Genomic DNA, 18,884 nt, shown 5'->3' with positions numbered 1-18,884 from the left:
AGATTTTCTGACTATTTTTTTTAAGTGATAATAGATGGAAATATCCTACACTGCAGAGTATCTGAGTACCCCCATCTTGACTTGTTTTGACAGATGCACTGCATTGTGTTTCTGGAAGCTTTACAGTGTATCAGACACCATGATTATAAAACAATGCACACACCTAATATTTACTTGTCTAGAGCAACCTGGAATAGTGGAAGGCATCCCTGCACATGCAAGGGGTTGGAACAAGATGGGCTTTAAGGTCCCCTCCAACCCAAACCATTCTAGGATTCTATGCTGTGAGTCTAAAGATGCAGCAAACTGTTATGGTTAGCAGCTGTTAACTTGTCATATCACACACTAGCAGCCCCAAAAATTATACGTGTCCATTTGTTCACAGAATTCATGCAAAATGACTCAGCCCTTGCCTACATAATCTGCTGTGGACACAGGAGTTCAGTCTTGAATCAATTCAGCATCAACCATCTCACCCCAGTTTGCCAACAGTGGCGTCTATCAACTCCGATTTTAGCAATACATCTGCTAGAACTTGGACTGAAACCAAACTCACTCCATATCTGCCATCAAATAGGCAAGGGATCTAATTACCTGGCAAGATTTCAAATATTAAAATGGAAAGGGTTCCTCTATTCTGTTACCAATTCCCCTAGACAGCCATTATCTTATTAAAGGAATGCTTTTTAATAAGTAAGATTTGTTAAAGTGGTTTGTGACATTACTAAAGTGGGGAGCATAAGCTAATTTATAACCTACAAAACCATACCAGGTGTCTGTTATATTGGCCATTAACCACAATCCTATTTAAGTGGTTAAAAAGGCACTACAGTTGTATTTCTATAAAATCTGTGAGCTGCTCCTTGAGGAGTTTCAGTCTTAGGTCAACCCTGTAAGACATTTGGCATGTTAGTCCAGTTACAGCTCATTTTGTTAACTATTACTCCTGAAAGCACAGAGACAGCTGGTGCAACTTTTTGGCCTGAATATCCAATAGAGATAAATAAAATAGTGAATGGAATGATATCTGCTACCAGTTTCTCTACAGAATGATCAGAAGTGGGCATGTTTGACCTGGGTCATGGTAGTGGCACAGAGATAGAGGGAATCTAAGATGGTCTGCACCTTTAGTACCTGTACCTTTAGTACCACCCTTGACTGCAATGACGTGTTCAGCAGCACGCTCCTGAGATGACGTAACAAAAATGAGTAAGTGAGCTAGAACTGGCAAATGAGTGATCCAGAACCTATTGCTCCCACTGCAGGACAGAGGCCACTGGCAGCTGGTGACACCCAAGCTTGCAGGGCCAATGCCTCGTGAGGAGAATGAAGGAGGCAGAGCAAGACTCACCAGATTTTCTATGTCTGTCCGTGCCAACACATAGGTCCGCACGTTGCTGTTCTGATGCAGAAGCATGTATAAGAGAAGAGTGGCTTGATCAGATTTCTGCTGCTCACATAAAGCTGTGTATAAACTGTTAAAGTTAATCTGGAAAGCGTGTGGATTTGATGATGAAAAAGCAGTGTTATCTGAAATAAAGAAATAAAATAAAGTCTTTAACAAATACATTTATCATTCATTTATTTGTTCATTTTATAAAATCTCTGGGGGAAATATTTAATACACCACAGAAAGGAGGAAACAAAAGTCACCTGTGACTCTATTACCAATGGTCATAAACCATAATAGAGCCTCATAAAGTTTCAGTTATGCCAAAAAGCTGAGGTTGTCCACCCATATGAGCTTCAGTAAGACCCCAGTACCTGCACAAAACATTCATCTTTTTTCATAAAACAATTTTGTCCCTCCATATGGCTTCCACTGCTAAGAAGGAATGTGATCCCAGGAGCTGCTGGAAGGGGGGCAGCCACAAGGTCTTCCCTGGAAACAATATACCAGTGATTAACTTCCAAACCCTGCACATCGAACTTACAGGTTTAGTTCTCTGGCATTAAGGCAGAGTGTCTCCCATCCATCCCTTTCTTGGTATAAAGGGTGGATGTGCACAGGTCAAAATTACTGTGATATCTCAGTGAAAAGTAGGTATTAGGATTCAGAGGTGTGTGGTGGGGAGCTTCATGAGTTAAGTGATGTAAAACATCACATCACGTTGTCTGACATCCTTCAAAGTAACAGCAGTTTGTTCATAATCACAATACACACTGTGCCAGGGCTGGAAGTGAAAATAAAACAGATTTCTGTTCACAGAACCTTTACCAGCCTCAATAAAAACACCCATTTGCACAGATTTCTAAGGTCTAGAAATTCCCTATGGAAAAAGAAAAAGCTAGTACTTACAGGGGGCTTTTGAAGAAGATGGAGAGTGAGAGAATTTTTACATGGGCAAATAGCCATAAGACAAGGGGGAAGGGTTTTAGACTGAAAGAGAAGACATTTAGACGAGAGATCAGGAAGAAATTCTTCCCTGCGAGTGTGATGAGGCCCTGGCACAGGTTTCCCAGAGAAGCTGTGGCTGTCCCTGGATCCCTGGCAGTCTCTAAGGCCAGGTTGGACAAGGCTCGTATCCAGGACAAACCTGGGATAGTGGAAGGTGTCCCTGCCCAAGGCAAGAGAGTTGAAACTGGGTGATTTTGAAGGTCCCTTCCAACCCAAACCACACTGTGGTTCTGTGATTTTAAGACAATATTCTTATTGAAGCTTGCTAAGTATCTTTCAGCACAGAAGAGCATGGCAGTCGTCATGTATTTTGAACAACATTTCCACCCACTTTGGATGGAAAAAGTGCTTGGAATTGCTGCAGGAGCCCTGCGGGAGCCCTGGCTACCATTGGTTTTGTGGGGCCCAGCAGACAGTGTGCTGGGGAGCCACCAATCCTCTTGGCCAGGGCAAGGGGGGATAGCTCCAGCCATTGAGCTGGAGGCAGCAGGAGGCCCTGGAGCAAATAGAACTCCTGCCTGCAGGAGTTGGGAACCATGCAGAGACGCAGCCCCGCAGCGATGGAAACCCTGCCTGTCCCAAAACCATGCACCCTCAGGCGCAGGAAAGACTCCAACATCAACTACTGACCATGACTACGGACCAGCTGGTTTAAAACCTTCCTGCTTTGGGCAGGAATTTCCCTTCAGGAGGGAAAACCTGGATATAGACAGCAAAATCAGAACAATTCATTCCTTGGTGCCATTAGCTGAGAAGCTCCCCTTGGCTTTGCACCTTCACTTCTGTGGATGTTTAAGCTGTGCCACTGGGATTTATAGCATTTCACTATCAGTTTTATTAAAGGATACTAAAAAGTCCAGTAAAATAAGAATCTGAACAGAATTAAAGAAACTTACCAGCAACACCAGCATATCCTGTACTATTCTGCAGAACATTAAGCTGATCAACAGAAAAATTAAACTATTCTAAACCATGTACAAAAAAAACCCTATCCTGAATTCTTCTAGTTTTGTCCCAATTATAGAAATTATTTTTTTAAAATGCCTATTTTCCTTTTATAGTATATAGTATGACTGCAACCAGCCTCTTTTTTTCACATTACTTTCCTCTTACAAACCCCTTAGAATGTTCACAGAAATCAAATTTAAGCTCAATTATGAGTATTGCTAGTAGGAACAAGTTTCTGGGAAACAATAAGTCATTCTATCAACACACACATGTAGAGAAAATATAGCTTTTCATGCTACATTTGACACAAAATAAGTTATTTCAAAATTTTATAATGATATATGTATAGCACGCTTTAATGAAATACATTACTAGCTACTGATGGCATGAAACAAAGCCAAACAAAATGCAACATTAAAAAAAGCTTGCAATTTAAAGACAGAACAAAACAAAAACTTTATCAACAATTTGATCTCAACCACCTGTAAATGGTATCCAATAAATCAAAGAAGCATGTTAGGACTCAGAATTCTTCTTATGAAAACAATCCTCCACCTTCACAACCCAATAAATTTTCCTAGGTAATGGTGAATTAATTTAGAGCTCAACCTGGTTAAAACTTAATGGATAAAGGAATACAAAAATTCCCCAGAAGAAAGTGCATAACTCGGGATTTTACTGTGGCTTCACAGGTTGTCACACAACTCCTGAGCCCTGTGCATGGTGCCAACCTGCACAAAGCCAATGAAAGGTAAAACTGTGTGCACAGCCTGTGGACAGGGCACTCCCATGTCCCAAACAAGACCCTGTGTGAATCAGTGCCACATGGCACAGACTGGAACCTGCCTTCTCAAAACCCAGACAAGCACCAAAACAACTCTGAAACCTCTCATACATACAAAACTCATGGCAGTGTTTACATTAAACATTTTTTTCCTTGCATTTGAAATACAAGAATACAGTCAGCAAACCCAGGTAGCAATTTAATTTTTTATCTTCTCTCTAAGTACCATGATTCCAGGACAAAAAGTGCTACAAATTTTTAGGGGACTCCTGCAGACTCCTGGATAACCAATCTACTTATAGGTTACATTTATTTATATTTTATGAAATTATAGAGTCACAGAATCATCAAGGTCAGCAGCAACCTTCAAGGACTTCTAGTCCAGAAGTAAACTGGACCAGGATTATGAAGCTTTCTAGTATTTGTCAAGTCAGAAGAATAAAGTATCCTCCCTCTGCCCCCACCACTAAGATCCAGCAGCTGAGGAATTCCACCTCAAAACTCCCAGATAATGTGTTAATATTGTTCTTCCATGGGTGGGCTGGAAGGACAAAAAATCTTGGACAGAGAACCTCTAAGCAATCGCAGCGTCTTAAAACTCCACTTCATCCGTTCAGGCTCAGAAATAAGAATAGATACAAACCTTGTGTGTTCTTGAAGGACATGATGGCTTGCCTGTAGGGGTTTGGGGTGTCTGGAGTGTCAGTCAGGTTGGCCAGCACCAGCAGCAGCAGCAGGCTCTGGCTGGCCAGAGGGGAGCACTGCTCCAGCTGGGCTGATGCTTTGCTGCCCACCCCACCCAGCGTGAACACTGTCCACAGGCCAGCTGCAGAGAAAAAAACAAATAACAGGCTTGGTCATATTTTAATAAACAAGGCTATTTTAGAGAGTAGGTTTAGACTAGATATTGGAACAAAATCCTTCCCTGTGAGGGTGCTGAGGCCCTGGCACAGGTTTCACAGCATAGCTGTGGCTGTCCCTGGATCCCTGGCAGTGCCCAAGGCCAGGCTGGACGGGGCTTGGAGCAACCTGGGATGGTGGAAGGCGTCCCTGTCATGGCAGGGGGTGGCACTGAATGGGCTTTAAGGTCCTTCCAGCCAAACCATTCTCTGATTCCACAGTTGTACATTGTGCACGTACAGCTCCAGTAGTAAGGCATAATGTATAAAGCCAATGCAATGTCCCCAGAGGCTGCTTGAAAAAACTCTCATTATCACATTGCTCAAACTTTGATGATTGGGCCCCAAATGCAGAGTAATTTTCATACTTACAGCACTAAAAATAATTAACTCCAATACCAAACTACTGCATTTGAAATTCCTGTTCCAATTACAGCAGGGTTGGTGAAACCAGATGACCAACTACTGATTAGAAGAGAACGAGCATCAGAGGAGGATGAAAGGACTCCCATCATCCCTCTCCAGCAAGTCCATTAATCCTTATACCCTTGCCACTGCTCATGGGAGTGTATTACACCACTGAAAAAAACTAAGAAAAGCACCAAAACTGAAACAGAGATGCTGCAGACTCAGCATTATTGGAGTACAAAGTCAGAGGAAAGGATAAAACCTCTGTGTTTATCACATCTGGGCTCTTGATACATTCATTACAAGGGGATAATAAGCAGCCCCTCCCAGTCACATAGTATTAGATTCATCCCCCAATGCCTGCCTAGCAGTTAATTTTTTGAGTGTATCTTGAAATTTTATGGCAGAGACTGAGCATTTCATCAAATTATTAATTTATCATTCATTTAACAGGTCAAAGCTTTGAGTTATACAGGGTAAAAAATAGTAAGTTCTACTTAAAGAAATGTAAATCCTTATTTCTTCTTTTAATAAATGTCTAAATCAAAACTTAGATAAAACACACCTTCTTACAGAAAACAGAAAAATTAAGAAAGTTTAGTTTCCAGTCTTTTTGTCATCAAGATTCAAGGTGTAAACGATAAAAACTTGTGAGCCATTTGAATGCAAAATACTAAAGTATAACCGGTTAAAAGAATTTCAAGTACTCTTAGCCCTACAAAATTTCAAGCCATCCAATGAGTATTTTTCTTCAAATGTAATTATAGTCAGATTATGTAACAAACCAGTGTTCCCTCATTATGACAACTGCAGGACAATTACTGCCATGTCGTAGGCAAGGGGACTAATGCCACTCAGTGTTAAGCAGCTTGAGAGTGCTCTTATAATAAAAAGAACTATAATTGCAGCCTTCTTAGCAATTTCATGTTATATTAGTAACCCTTTATCAACATGTTTTTCATCCACTTTTATTATCAGAATGAATGATGTTGACCATTAAGTTTTTCACATGAGTTAACCAGAGAGGTAACATGCAAAGAAACTACTTTAAAACCCTGAAACAACTGTACATTTATCATCACATGCTAAAGAAATTTAAATTAATCAGATTTCTATTCTTAGTGTAGTTCTTGTTTTTAATTTTCTACCACACCATCCTTCTGTGGCTGCTATCTGCCATTACGCCTTTCCTCAATAGTTAGGAAAAGAGGGATATGGCCAAAACACCAGTGATTAATCTGAATCTTCCACCAGGGAGAACAAGGTCACAGAGAGATACCTGCACATGAATATATGGCCCAAGTGACCTCCTGAAGTCCTCTTGTGTGTTGGTAAGTCCTCCAAAAAACCAACCCCATGTAGCAGGTTCATAACATTCCTTTCAGTTGCAAGGGCAGTGTCACATTAGGTGCTAAGTATTGGCTGATGCTTCCAACACACTCAAGTTAAAAACATTTTAAAGGAAAATATTATTTCTGATCATAAGCATCACACTAAAATGCTAAATAGGTAAAGAGCCTGGGAAGACAGAGGAACTGGAAGTTTCTAGCTGTATGTAGCAGTATGTTCACAATATCTGAAATATTACTTTGTTAAAGCTAATTTTATATTTATGCATATTTCAAAATTACAAGACTATATTTAACTTCTTTAACATGCAAAACAAAGTAACTTATACTGCACTGTCTTAGACACTTTCCTTACTATATTGTTTCCTTACTATTTATATTATATTCTTTCCTTACTATATTCTTTTCAGATCTGAAGTTAACAGAAAACATAGAAGAATAGACACTGATACAGTGTGGACAGAATAATATTTCAGATTCTGCTTCTTCAGAAAATCACAGGAAAAAAACAACAGGATAAAAGGAAGAAAATTTCATATTTAAAAGGGATGAATGCCAGGGCTCTAGCAGCCTGGGATAGTGGAAGGGCTGGGAATAAGATGAGCCTTAAAATCCCTTCCAACCCAAACCATTCTAGGATTCCATGATTCCATGAGAATTCCCATTTAAGCCAACAGGATAGCCACAGATGACTGCAACAGTACTAGTTCTGCCTGGCATCATTATAGGCATGAAGTGAAATTTGCCTAAATGCTTCAACATATAAACTGGATTTCTTTCACATGGAGGGTTTTTTATTATTATTATTTTACTTCTATCCTCTTGTAATTTTTTTATACACCACAACAGAAATACAAGTTCCAGATGTTTTTGTAAAGCTTTATACATCCTGGGAGGTGGCAAAGATAAGCTAGGGTTCTCAAAATTAAACCACTAAACTGCGAAAAGGAGGGAAGGGTAGATTATCTGAAACAGTGTCATGAGGCACACTGCTTCTGAAGATTTATAAAATCTTCGAAAGGCTCTACAGTACTAAACACTACCTTTCTGGTCCCAATTAAGAGCCTGATGAAGTCAATAATCCACAACCCTAAAACAGTCTCTTCAACGTTGTTGTGGTTTAATACCACACAACCGATCATTCTCTCCTCTCTGGTGAGATGGGGCAGAGAACTGAGAGAAAACACAAAACTCGTGGGTTGAGATGAAGGCAATTCAATAGAACTGAAAAAGAAGGGAAAATGATGATGATAATGATAATAATAATGACAAAAGGATATATAGAGGAAGTGATGCACAGCGCAGTTGCTCACCACCTGCTGCAGACCTTGAAGCAGTGTCCACCCAGCCCTGGGCAACACCTCCCAGTTTTATTACTCAGCATGACAGGGTACGGGATAGTCCTTCAACCTTTTGGGTCGGCTGTCCTGGCTGTGTCCCCTCCCAGCTCCTTGTGCCTTAAGAAACCTTGAAGCTCATCCCATTCTAACCCCTGCCATGGGCAGGGACACCTTCTACTATCCCAGGTTGCTCCAAGCTCTGTCCAACCTGGTCTGGAACACTTTTAAGGGTGAGGCAGCCACAGCTGCTCTGGGAAGCCTGTGCTAGGGCTTCCCACCCTCACAGACAGGGATTTCTTCCAAAATTATGAGAAGTTGACAAGTCCTTGATGCAACATAAGCATGACTTAGCAAGGACTAAAACATCAGGGTGGTATCAACATTACCCAGCACTGCAACTGTATCCAAGCTGAAACCAAGACAAACATTTAGGTATCTGCAGAATACTTTCAATTGCATTTCTCTAATATTTGTCCATCATTTCTAACTGTGCCCAGCTCTGGGCTCCCCGGTACAAGAGGGACATGGAGCTCTTGGAGAGGGACCAGTGGAGAGTGACACATATACTGAAGGGCCTAGAGCATCTCCTTAAGGAGGACAGGCTGGAGAGGAGGAAGGAGCTGGAGCTGTTCAGGTTGTGAGAGGGCCCTCAGCCCTGGCTGTCCCTGTCTGTCCCTGTGTGCAGGAAGGGGCAGAGCAGGAGCCAGGCTCTGCTCCAGGCCCAGCAATGGCACCAGAGCCACGGGCAGGGACTGAGCCCAGCAGTTCCCTGGCACAGGAGGCACAACTTCTGCCCTGGGCAGAGACCAAATAGGGGTGGAGTCTCCCTCACCAGGGATATTCCAGAGCCCTCTGGACACAGTGCTGCACCCTGTGCTCTGGGATGGCCCTGCTGGAGCAGGGAGGTGGAGCAGCAGATGTCCCACTGTAGGCCCTTCCAGCCTGACCAGCTCTGGGATTCACTGATTTAACATTATTTCTTGACTCAGTCCCACATGGAACCACATTGCTAGATGTTTTGTCAATTGGAGAACTGTAAAATTCTGCTAATTATTTCTGGAAAATACTCGAATACTTTAATAGGGAACTGACTGCTTTTACCTTCTAAAACCAAATTAACAGATTCGTTTTTGCCCCTCTCTTCCACCAAACTAGCCACCGCTGGCTTTTTTTCCCTGTTCATACAACTCAATGTAAGGCAGAGCAAGAAAAGCAGGTCATAAGAGCAAAGTATGTTATTTTGCAACAGAGAAGCTGAGATTTTCTGTAAGATAGCTAGAAACACAGTTTACAGCCATGAAAACAAATCCAGGACTTTAATCTAGTTTGACAGTCTGTGAAACAACACTTAATGGCAAAATGAAGTTATGACAAAGTCATCAAAATAGAACTTTCTTTCACCTGACTGTTATTTGATGTAAACACAACTCTGCAGAGATCTCAGCCTAATGCCTGGTCTCTGTTACACAATGAGATACACGTAAGGTTCATGTTTGTACCTATTTCAAAAAAGTTTAAACATACTTATTTATAGTTTCACAATAATAATAAGAATTTTAACAGTTTGACTTTGAAGACATTTTGAAACCAAGAGTGCAGAAGATACTCTAAAAACTCATCACACTCATATAAAGAATTGCAACTTACAGTCAACAACTTCTAACACTGTCTACCATTATTTGAAGTCAGCAGATCAACCGACTGTGAGCTATAATTGATTTTTGAGGTCTCCTGGATTAGTTATTAAACTAGTTGTAATTCTTCTGCAGAATGTATTATTCACCTTTCAACCTCCAGTGTCAAGGCTCAGAAGACAAACTCTCTGACTTCTCATGCTGGACAGAGCATTAAATTAATGCCAAGGAAATTTGAGTTACTTACTTCCAAGTTTCTTTCTAGGAAATTAGTATTGTTTAGGTTTTTTTTTAATCTAATAGTAGCTCAAAAATTCAATTAAAGTAATCACTGAACTTCAACCTTTCCTTTGAACATCCTTCATTGCATTTAAATATGGGCATTAAATTGCAATTAATACTGGCAAAGCCTTTTTGAGTATGGTCCTGTCTCTCCTCACTGAAGCTTGGTAAGAGGGCAGATCCTTCCCTCATTCCCCATCACATAACCCACATCCTCTCAAACATATTTAGCATCCTCCTAATAAGTTTTTTATTGCTTTTGACAGTATTTTGCTGAGGGCACCAACTTAAGGTGCTGCCCCCAGGCTGCTTTTGAGAATGAATAGGACAAAATAAGAGTTTTAGTAGACATAAAGATTTTCAAAACATCTCTTGATCTCTCCCTGTCATTTTGACATTTCCAAAACAGCAATCCTGCTCCCTTGTTGCAAAAATGGAAAGAACACAAATAGATGAGGCTACAGAAGTTGGCAAAGCCAGTGTTAAATATCAGAAAGAAAACTCAACCACAAGAAAAAAAGCCCAAAACAGAAGAGATCTAACTTATGGTTAGTAATACATCCAAGCCTTAGCTTCATATTCTGCTTTCTTATTTCTGAAACTTTTAGCATCCAGAAGATTGTCCAATGCTTGCAATGCTGCAAGTTTGTCCAATCCAAGGCATCACTAAATAGAAATGATGAAGAACTAAAGCAAAAGTGATTTTCATTGCATCTAATTGTACCATCATGTAGTTCCTCCACCAAAACCAGTAAAAAGCATATTATTAAAAAACATTACAATTACTGTTTAATTCTTATTACACTCAAGCAGCAGCACTGGGAACTTGAGTGTTGTTTTTTTAACGCTTATTATGTGTGTCACTTTTCTTAAGTCAATTCAATAGTTCTCACACTGTGGTCTGATGAACACTTTCTGGTGGCCCATGGAGAGCTGGCAGTTCACATTGTGCTGGCTCTTGTCCTTGTTTCCAGCTGCTACATTGTGTTAGAAGAAAGCTAAAAATACATAAATACTTTCCTACGATTACTTTTCCATGCAAGCAATTTCTCAAGTTGCCACGGGGATGTTATGTGATAATGAATGGGAGAGGAAAAAGAGGTCCATGGAATCATGAACGGGAATCAGTGAGGCAACTGCTATATCAGGGGCATTTTATACTTTATAAAGCACATCTTCAATGTCTCAGATCTTTAGTTAAGGAACTTAATCTGCAAACTGTGAAGAACCAAGGGTGCCCTTGCTTAAGAGACTATAAAAACAGCAGCTACATTAATTTTAGGGGAAGTCCCACTGCAGACTTGGGAGGATTCATTACAGAAAGAAACTAGCAAAGCTGAAGTATAGGAAATACGGAATCATTTTTATATGGTTTATGAACCTGCACGTTAAATATTCCACTCTCGAGCAACATTAAACTCATCTGTAGCATAAATACACTGACATACACACTAACTACAACCTGTGAAAAAGTCAACTGAAAAAGTCAATCTGATGACTGTAGACTTTTTAAGTAGGGAAATTGTTAAAACTCAGAAGCACAAAAATGGCTATCATAAATACTACTAACTTTTTGTTTGTCGTCACTTTTAAATTGCAGTAACTTTTTCAACTGACCCAAGTTCCCATAAATTATAGGTTTTTTGAAACGTTTCACCTGGCATGGTAATACAAATGGCAAAAGTAACAATTTTTAATTTTCAGCAATATTTTTCATGGTCTTCATTGTCCAGCATTGGACTAACAGGATTAACCCAAACTAGCATGAGACATAGGAGAAGTTCTACAAACAGCAATAAAAGAACAGTTTCTGGGTGTCAGACAGTCTAGCAAAATAAATTTGTATTTTAAATATTGGTAAGGCTAGCTGCTCTCTAAGTCATCAGCAGGCTGCAGCAAGAATTCACAAGTGGGAAACACTAAATTTAAAAGCATTTTGAGACAACAGCTATGTACCAATCCAGCTTTACTCTGTTTCTTGTCTGGAACACAGGAATGGCACATTATGTGTATCAAGAGTAAATGTGTGATCACTTGGAACTCCATATTCAAGCTTAAAATCTCACTAACTACCACTTAGTCCTTAGTGCAAGGTCAAAGTCACACAATTTACACAGATGATTGCCATGGCTTTATTTCAGGTGTTGTGTTATATTTCAGTTGCTTTACTACTATATTTTAAGTATTTAATTCCTAAATACTACAGGAAAGTGACTGAAATGCTATAGAAAGATTAAGTGCATGTTTTAGATTACTTCTTTAAATGTCAAAAAGAATTATAGAAGTGATTTAAAAACCAAGTTATTTTCTTCTCAACAAATCACTGCAACAGAACAACTGCTCTATATTTCATAGATTTCAACTGGCTCATTGAAATACATGACTGAGTATGACTTAATTGTTTGAGGGTTTTCACACCTAATAACACTATTGTAAAGGAGACCAGTATTTCATCCTCCCTGCCAAGAACAGCAGAAGGTAGTTGTTTCTGTGGAGCCAAGCTCTGCAAACACCAGCTCCCTGCCTGCCCCACTCCTGGTCACAGCCTCTCCAGGAACAGCCAAGCTCATGTCTCTGTACCCCTACATTTCAAACACATCCCAGGCATTTGAGTTTTTGATGTCACCATTGCTCCCAGTGCTGCAGCAGGAGAGGACAGCCACAGCGAATGGCTGGGGTGCAGTGGAGAAGCCACTGGGGAAAAGACAGCCCAGGAAATCTCCACATAAACCCTCTGAAGGCAGAGAAGCACTGATGAGCCTGAGGTGCCCGGGGCCGTGATGTCATTAACACATTCTGGAAGCAGTTTTTCAGGAAATGAATCATGGAAGCAAGTGAAATGCAAAGATGTATTAGGTAACTGCATCCATCCCCTATTCATGCAATAGTGTTCCCTCCAGTACAGCTTGTTATTCTATCCAGACTAATTTTAAGGACTAGTAATGGAGCTTGAACCACATCCTTTGGGAAGCATGTTCCACAATCTAATAAACCTCAATGTTAAGATTTTTTTCATAATATTCAGCTAAGCATTACTTTATTCAGCTTCATCTACTTATTCCTTTAAGTGGTTCTATGTAATACCATAAAACATTTCTGCCCCAGTTCAGTGTTTATAGCCCTTAAATAAAAGGCACAGTCAGGTCTCCTTTGTTGCCCAGCCAAATTACATACACACATTTTTCTTTCTTTTCTTTTAAAGTCTTTTCCAGTTTGCTTCCTGCAATTAATCCCAGCTCCAATACTTTGCACGACCTTTCAAATGTCATAGAACTGAAAAAGATTGCAAACACTAAATTGCATAGATTGATAAATAAGCATATACCTCATATCACTGCAAAAACAGTGTTTATCTCATTTTAAACCATTCATCTCCCTTTTTATCATTATATCTCAGGAGATCTTTACTAAGAAATCTGAAATGATCCAAGCCTTCCGCAGGGCAGGAACCCTATCTACTGCATTATTACTCTTTTTCTCATTTTGAACTTTAAAATAAGGAGACAATCACCTTCTCTCAAGAAGCTCAGCTACAGACTTGAAAGCTTTTGACACCACAGAGGAATCAGAAATGTAAAAAGACATCCCCCAAAAAGTATTTAATCTAATAAACTACAAAAACATACAAAACCAAAGTCAATACCTGTAAAATAGTGAAATCATATTACCTATGGTAAAAATCAGTGAAATCATATTACCTATAACTATATATATTATTTACTGTTGGACTTGATGATCTTCAAGGTCTTTCCCAAACTTGATGATTCCATGAGTCTATGATAATTTAACATTTCCAGATGGGGTCTACTTATTTTATTTGCCCAGAGATGCTGAAGCACGGAATAGCTTCATTAGCTGGAAATCCCTGATGACATTTTTATTATATGTAATTGGAGTATGAGTAGTAGAAATACCCAGAGACAGACACCTTGAAAAATTAAGCAAAGCAAATTACATAACATACTTCTGAATCAAAAGGCCAAATAAGGCTGGGAATAATTCTAACAAACCATTAATTCACTTTTAGAAATATATTAAAAATAACTATAGGAGGAGAACATCTAAAGCAAGGAATCTTCACATTTTTATTAGACCAAGTCCTGGCCTGTTGCTGGCAATACCCATTTCAACTCCTTTGGACACAAGCGATACATTTTCTGAGATGGAACAATATTCCTGCTGCACATTTGAAGACTGTCCAGTATAACTGAAGCTGCAAATGTGACCACAATCTCAAGAAAAAATAAATAAAGGTTTTATGCTATTATACAAGAGCAAAATACCACAGTATTATTACTACTTGGAACCTGGGAAACTAAGTGCAAGCTTGAAGAGAGTGAGAGAGAGGAAAACGAATGAGAAATGCGGGAAAAACTGCAAATCCACCCAGTGTTGTATTTAATTTTAGAGGAACTGTCTGACTCAATCATCTATCAACCTTGGAACAGCAAACCTCACGCCAACAACAAGTTCACATAGAGACATTAAAAAGGAGTTGTTGTATGGTAGGGTTTAAGGGCTTGTTTTGGTCTGGGTTTTGGTTTGGTTTGGTGGGATTTTGGGGAGAGAAGGTTAGTTCTCAGAGGGATTTTCTTCAGACTTTTATTTTTAAATTATTATTTATTTAATTATTTTTGTTTTTAATAGAAAACTCCTCTGGCTTTTGCCCAGGGTACCATCCCAGTATTTTATTGTTCTTGTCAGAATGCAAGGGAACACAGTGAATGTGTATAATTCAACCAATTATGGAACTTCCAGTAACATCTTCTGTTGACTCTATCAGGTAAAATATGAGGCAGAAACAAACATAGAAACATGTTACAAAAGAAACATCCTGGCAGTATTATTTTTAAATAGTGCTAATCAGGGTATCGATATTAACTAATGCTTTTGATGTAGGACCCTCAGGAGAACTTCATCCTCACACACAGTAGGGAAGGGAGAAGAAGAAATCCACATAACCAATGAAAGAAGTGACCTGTAAAGTTGCTAAACAGGTCAAGGAATCCAAGAAATTACTTTTCCAGAGCAGTTAGATTTTTGTATCAGTTAGTGAGTTTAGCACATTGTTTCTGTTGGTTTGTTGTGACTGCAGGCATTCAATTCACTCATATTCCCTATGAGAGGAACAAGGAATAGCTAGCACAGTAAAGTCAGCACAGACCTGCTGCTTCCCTCCTAGACCTAAGTTTCACTCCTCCAAACTTGTGAAGCACCCTACCATTGGTACCTGCAGCAATTCCAGCCAGCTTCTCTATCAGCCTTCAGGAGAGCATTCAAAAACAATTAAATAAAACTCCTAATATAAGCATAGCTGAAAAACTTGGAGTTCCACAGCTTAGGAATGCTCTGGCTGCCACCCTTATTCCTGAGACTATCTGCTGACACTCCTTGGAGCCTGCCACCTTTGCACAGCACAATGGGCACATTATTTTTTAACCCAGCATTTCTTAACCCCTATTTTTCCTGTAAAAGGTAACATTTTGTTTGTGTGAGGTAACTTCTTCCTCTACACAACCTGCTACTCCAAGGACAAGGAAAACTCAAAGTGTTAATTCTTTTGCTTGAAACCTGGTCCACCAGCATTGAGCAGGGAAAGTTCCCCCAGGATCCTGGAACAGCCTCATGGACCTCACGATGGGTGCTGCATCCCGAGCCTCACTGGCACGACACTCTGTGGAACACACTTCATGAAAACTCAACATTCAGACAATCTTGCTGCCAGTTTTTCAACAAGTTTCTGCTCAATGTATGCAAACAGCAAGTTTTGGGACCTTGTAACTTGGCCAGATTTAGTAAACTTTAAGAGGGATTGTAAATGGCACATCTCTATCCACAGCTTCACTCCCCTAAGCCCTGCTTCCCAAATCTCAAGAGCCTGTTCCAAGGCATGAAAGCTCTAAAACTCCTCAATAAAACAGATGTAAGAATTCAGCATTGGTTAAGTAACATTTTTCCCTAACCTCATTCTCAGAAACAGAAGAACTGTTTTCAATTAAAGCAGTGCCAAAAAAATTTTTAAAAAAATCTATAAAAAAGAGCCTAAGGAAGATACTCAGCATGAAAAGTTTCACCACAAACAACTGAAGTCTGAAAAAAAAACTATAAGCAATTGAAAATTGGATTTCACTACAGAAAGTGCTCTATAAGCTTATCTTGAGGCATCAATACCAGCTCCAGCCATACGAACATTATTAAAGAGGCAGTTTTAATGATGAAGCATTGAGGAAAGCAGCAGTGCTGAGGAACGAAGTCCTACCCCCAGAACAAGCATGCCACAGGCAAAACTTTTCATTATCTTGACTAGCAGAAAATGCCTCCTCAGCTGAAAGAACCCAGCGTCCCTGCTCCCTGTCGGAGCGGGGCGTGAGCTCCTGCCAAGGCTGACGAGCTGTTTTATGTCAGCACCTGCCCTTTGGCTCCGCTCTCGCACTGACATCAACTGCAGCGGCATCAGACAGGAACACGTTTCTGTCACCAGACACCACGGCTGGAGCCACACCAACTAAACAGGGCTGCAAAGCACGGAACATTGTTTGAAGCCCTCTTATGGATCCAACACCGACTGAATTCCTTCTCTTTTGGGTCGATGGCCAGTGTGGAGGGGATAGTGCAGGGAAAGGTTTTGGTGTGTCAAATTTACTGACCATGAAAACAGAACAGTATGGGGGGAGAAAAAAGCTGACTATGTATTACTGACTCTGCCTGCATATTTTTTCCCGGCAAAAACTGATAGTTAACATTGAAATTATAAAGAAACATGTGCTAACACTCGTAAACTTTACTATTAAAGACTAAAATTACATATATAGTATTGAGAAAGTTTTCGTTCCAAATACTGGTTTGCTAATTTATGGAATGAATTACATAAAGACTTTCATTTATATGAAAAAATATATTTAGAGGCACTTCTCTAGCACGCACGTTCAGTTCCATAATATTTCATCTTCAGTACCTAAAAATGTTTTTACCACAGGGCAAGGGATTCCTCTGTGTTTTTCCTGTTCCTAAGCATTTTGCAATAGCGCCAAGCCATAAAGGGGAAAAGAAGTTTGCTCTCTGGGAGCACAGTTAGGAAATAGTGAGGACAAGCCATTCCTGCCTCTCTGCCATCACCTACAACAGGGCTATGCCCATGCCTGGGAATGAGGAGTTAATATAACTTTTTAGTATAACGTTAAAAAAGCAAATTTGAGCAGCATGACTGCCCTCGAGGATGACACCTGGTACCACCATCTCCAGATTTGCATGTAGATCTCACTTGTGTGGAAGATCCTCGGCAATCCCAAGGTACCCCAGGCAAGCCCTATGATGCAGACAAGCTTTGTAGGCCTCCATCATCAGCTGCTGCCCCCTGGGCAGAGACATCCTTTTTAGGCTACCAGGTTTTGAGAAGATAATTTAAATACTATGGTATTTTTCATAAAGAACATTTCTGCTATCCCAAACGTTCACAAAATCACACAATGATTTGGGAGGAAAGGGATCTTCAAGACCATCTCATTCCAAACCCCTGCCTGCCATGGGCAGGGACACTTTCCACTAGGCCAGGGTGCTCCAAGTCCCATCCAGACTGGCCTGGGACACTTCCAGGGATCCAGGGGCAGCCACAGCTGCTCTGGGCACCCTGTGCCAGGGCCTGCCCGCCCTCCCAGCCAGCAATTCCCAGTTCCCAATCTCCCACCTGTCCCTGCCCTCTGGCAGTGGAAGCCATTGCCTGTGTGCTGTCCCTGCAGGCCTTGTCCCCAGTCCCTGTGCAGCTCTCCTGGAGCCCCTTGAGGCCCTGGCAGGGGCTCTGAGCTCTCCACAGAACCATCTCTCCTCCAGGATGAAACTCACTCCACATTCCCACAACAATTACTCAGTAAACTTTATGGAAAATCACAAATGCCACCAAACTGGCACGAGCTGACAGTAAGGCCTTGTGAGCGGGCCTTGTGCAAAACAATTACAATTAGCAAGGTAAGACAATGAGAAACACCTTTGTGCTGTATTTACATCTTATAAGATCACCTGAAATTGTTTGGTAAGTGAGAATCCTACGCACATTATCACATGCAAACAGCATGTTTTATTAACCTTGAAGCAAGGTCCAACAGTTAAAACATGAGGATAAAGATCAGGACAGTGGAATTTTATTCCCAGCTGCAATGTCAACTGATTGTGTAATTTTAGCCAAGCTTCAAGCATGTTATTTCCTCTTTTTCCCCCATCTATAAAAATGAGAATTTTCTACTTAATAAGGGCCTTTACATCCTGATGCCCTTGGCCTGAATGTGCATTGTTCCTGAGCTGATGTTCCAATTTCCTAAGAGATCTCTGACCCACTGAAGAGAGTCAGAGCAGATTATATACACACTGGGACTGATTACACACTCGTTGTGTATTTACACATAACTAGCTAATGATAAAGATATACAGAACATGCCCAATTATACAGATATAATTATATAGATATATAAAAAGACAGATCTTCGCTTGACAGACCCTCTCAGAATGACAATTGCTGAGAGAAACAGTTCAATAAATATAAACTATTGAGGCTGAAATTAGAAGCCAGCAGTGAATTAGATGGATAAACCTAATGCCAAACTTGAAATTATGCAAGCCAAAACAGTTTTTTCCTAGGAATATTTTTATATTTTGTATTATCTACATTTCTACATATACATTTGGTTTAATGTATTTACATATGTCATATTTGTATATGCAGAATATACATCTTATAAAACCACTTGAAATTGTTTAAGTGGGAATCCTACAAATTACCACATGCAAACAGCATGATTCCTAACTAAATTTCATATTGATATAATATATTTTAGATTTATGAAACAATTTA

General features: G+C 40.1%; 1 protein-coding gene across 7 annotated transcripts in view; it reads right to left on the bottom strand.

The window, feature by feature from the left end:
- DYM (dymeclin) overlaps positions 1–18,884 on the bottom strand; it is a 212,008-nt gene that overhangs the window by 129,587 nt on the left and 63,537 nt on the right. For all 7 annotated transcript variants that reach the window (XM_053931483.1, XM_053931487.1, XM_053931488.1 and 4 more), the window contains 2 exons: positions 4,774–4,956; positions 1,352–1,530 (listed from right to left, as the gene is read on the bottom strand). In XM_053931483.1, the coding sequence (XP_053787458.1) occupies positions 1,352–1,530; positions 4,774–4,956 (362 nt within the window). The remainder of the gene's footprint in view (positions 1–1,351; positions 1,531–4,773; positions 4,957–18,884) is intronic.

Source organism: Vidua chalybeata, chromosome Z (genome assembly GCF_026979565.1).
Source record: "Vidua chalybeata isolate OUT-0048 chromosome Z, bVidCha1 merged haplotype, whole genome shotgun sequence".
NCBI lineage: Eukaryota > Metazoa > Chordata > Aves > Passeriformes > Viduidae > Vidua > Vidua chalybeata.
The sequence above is the reverse complement of the archived record's forward strand: the minus strand, read 5'-3'. Positions and strand labels throughout refer to the sequence as shown.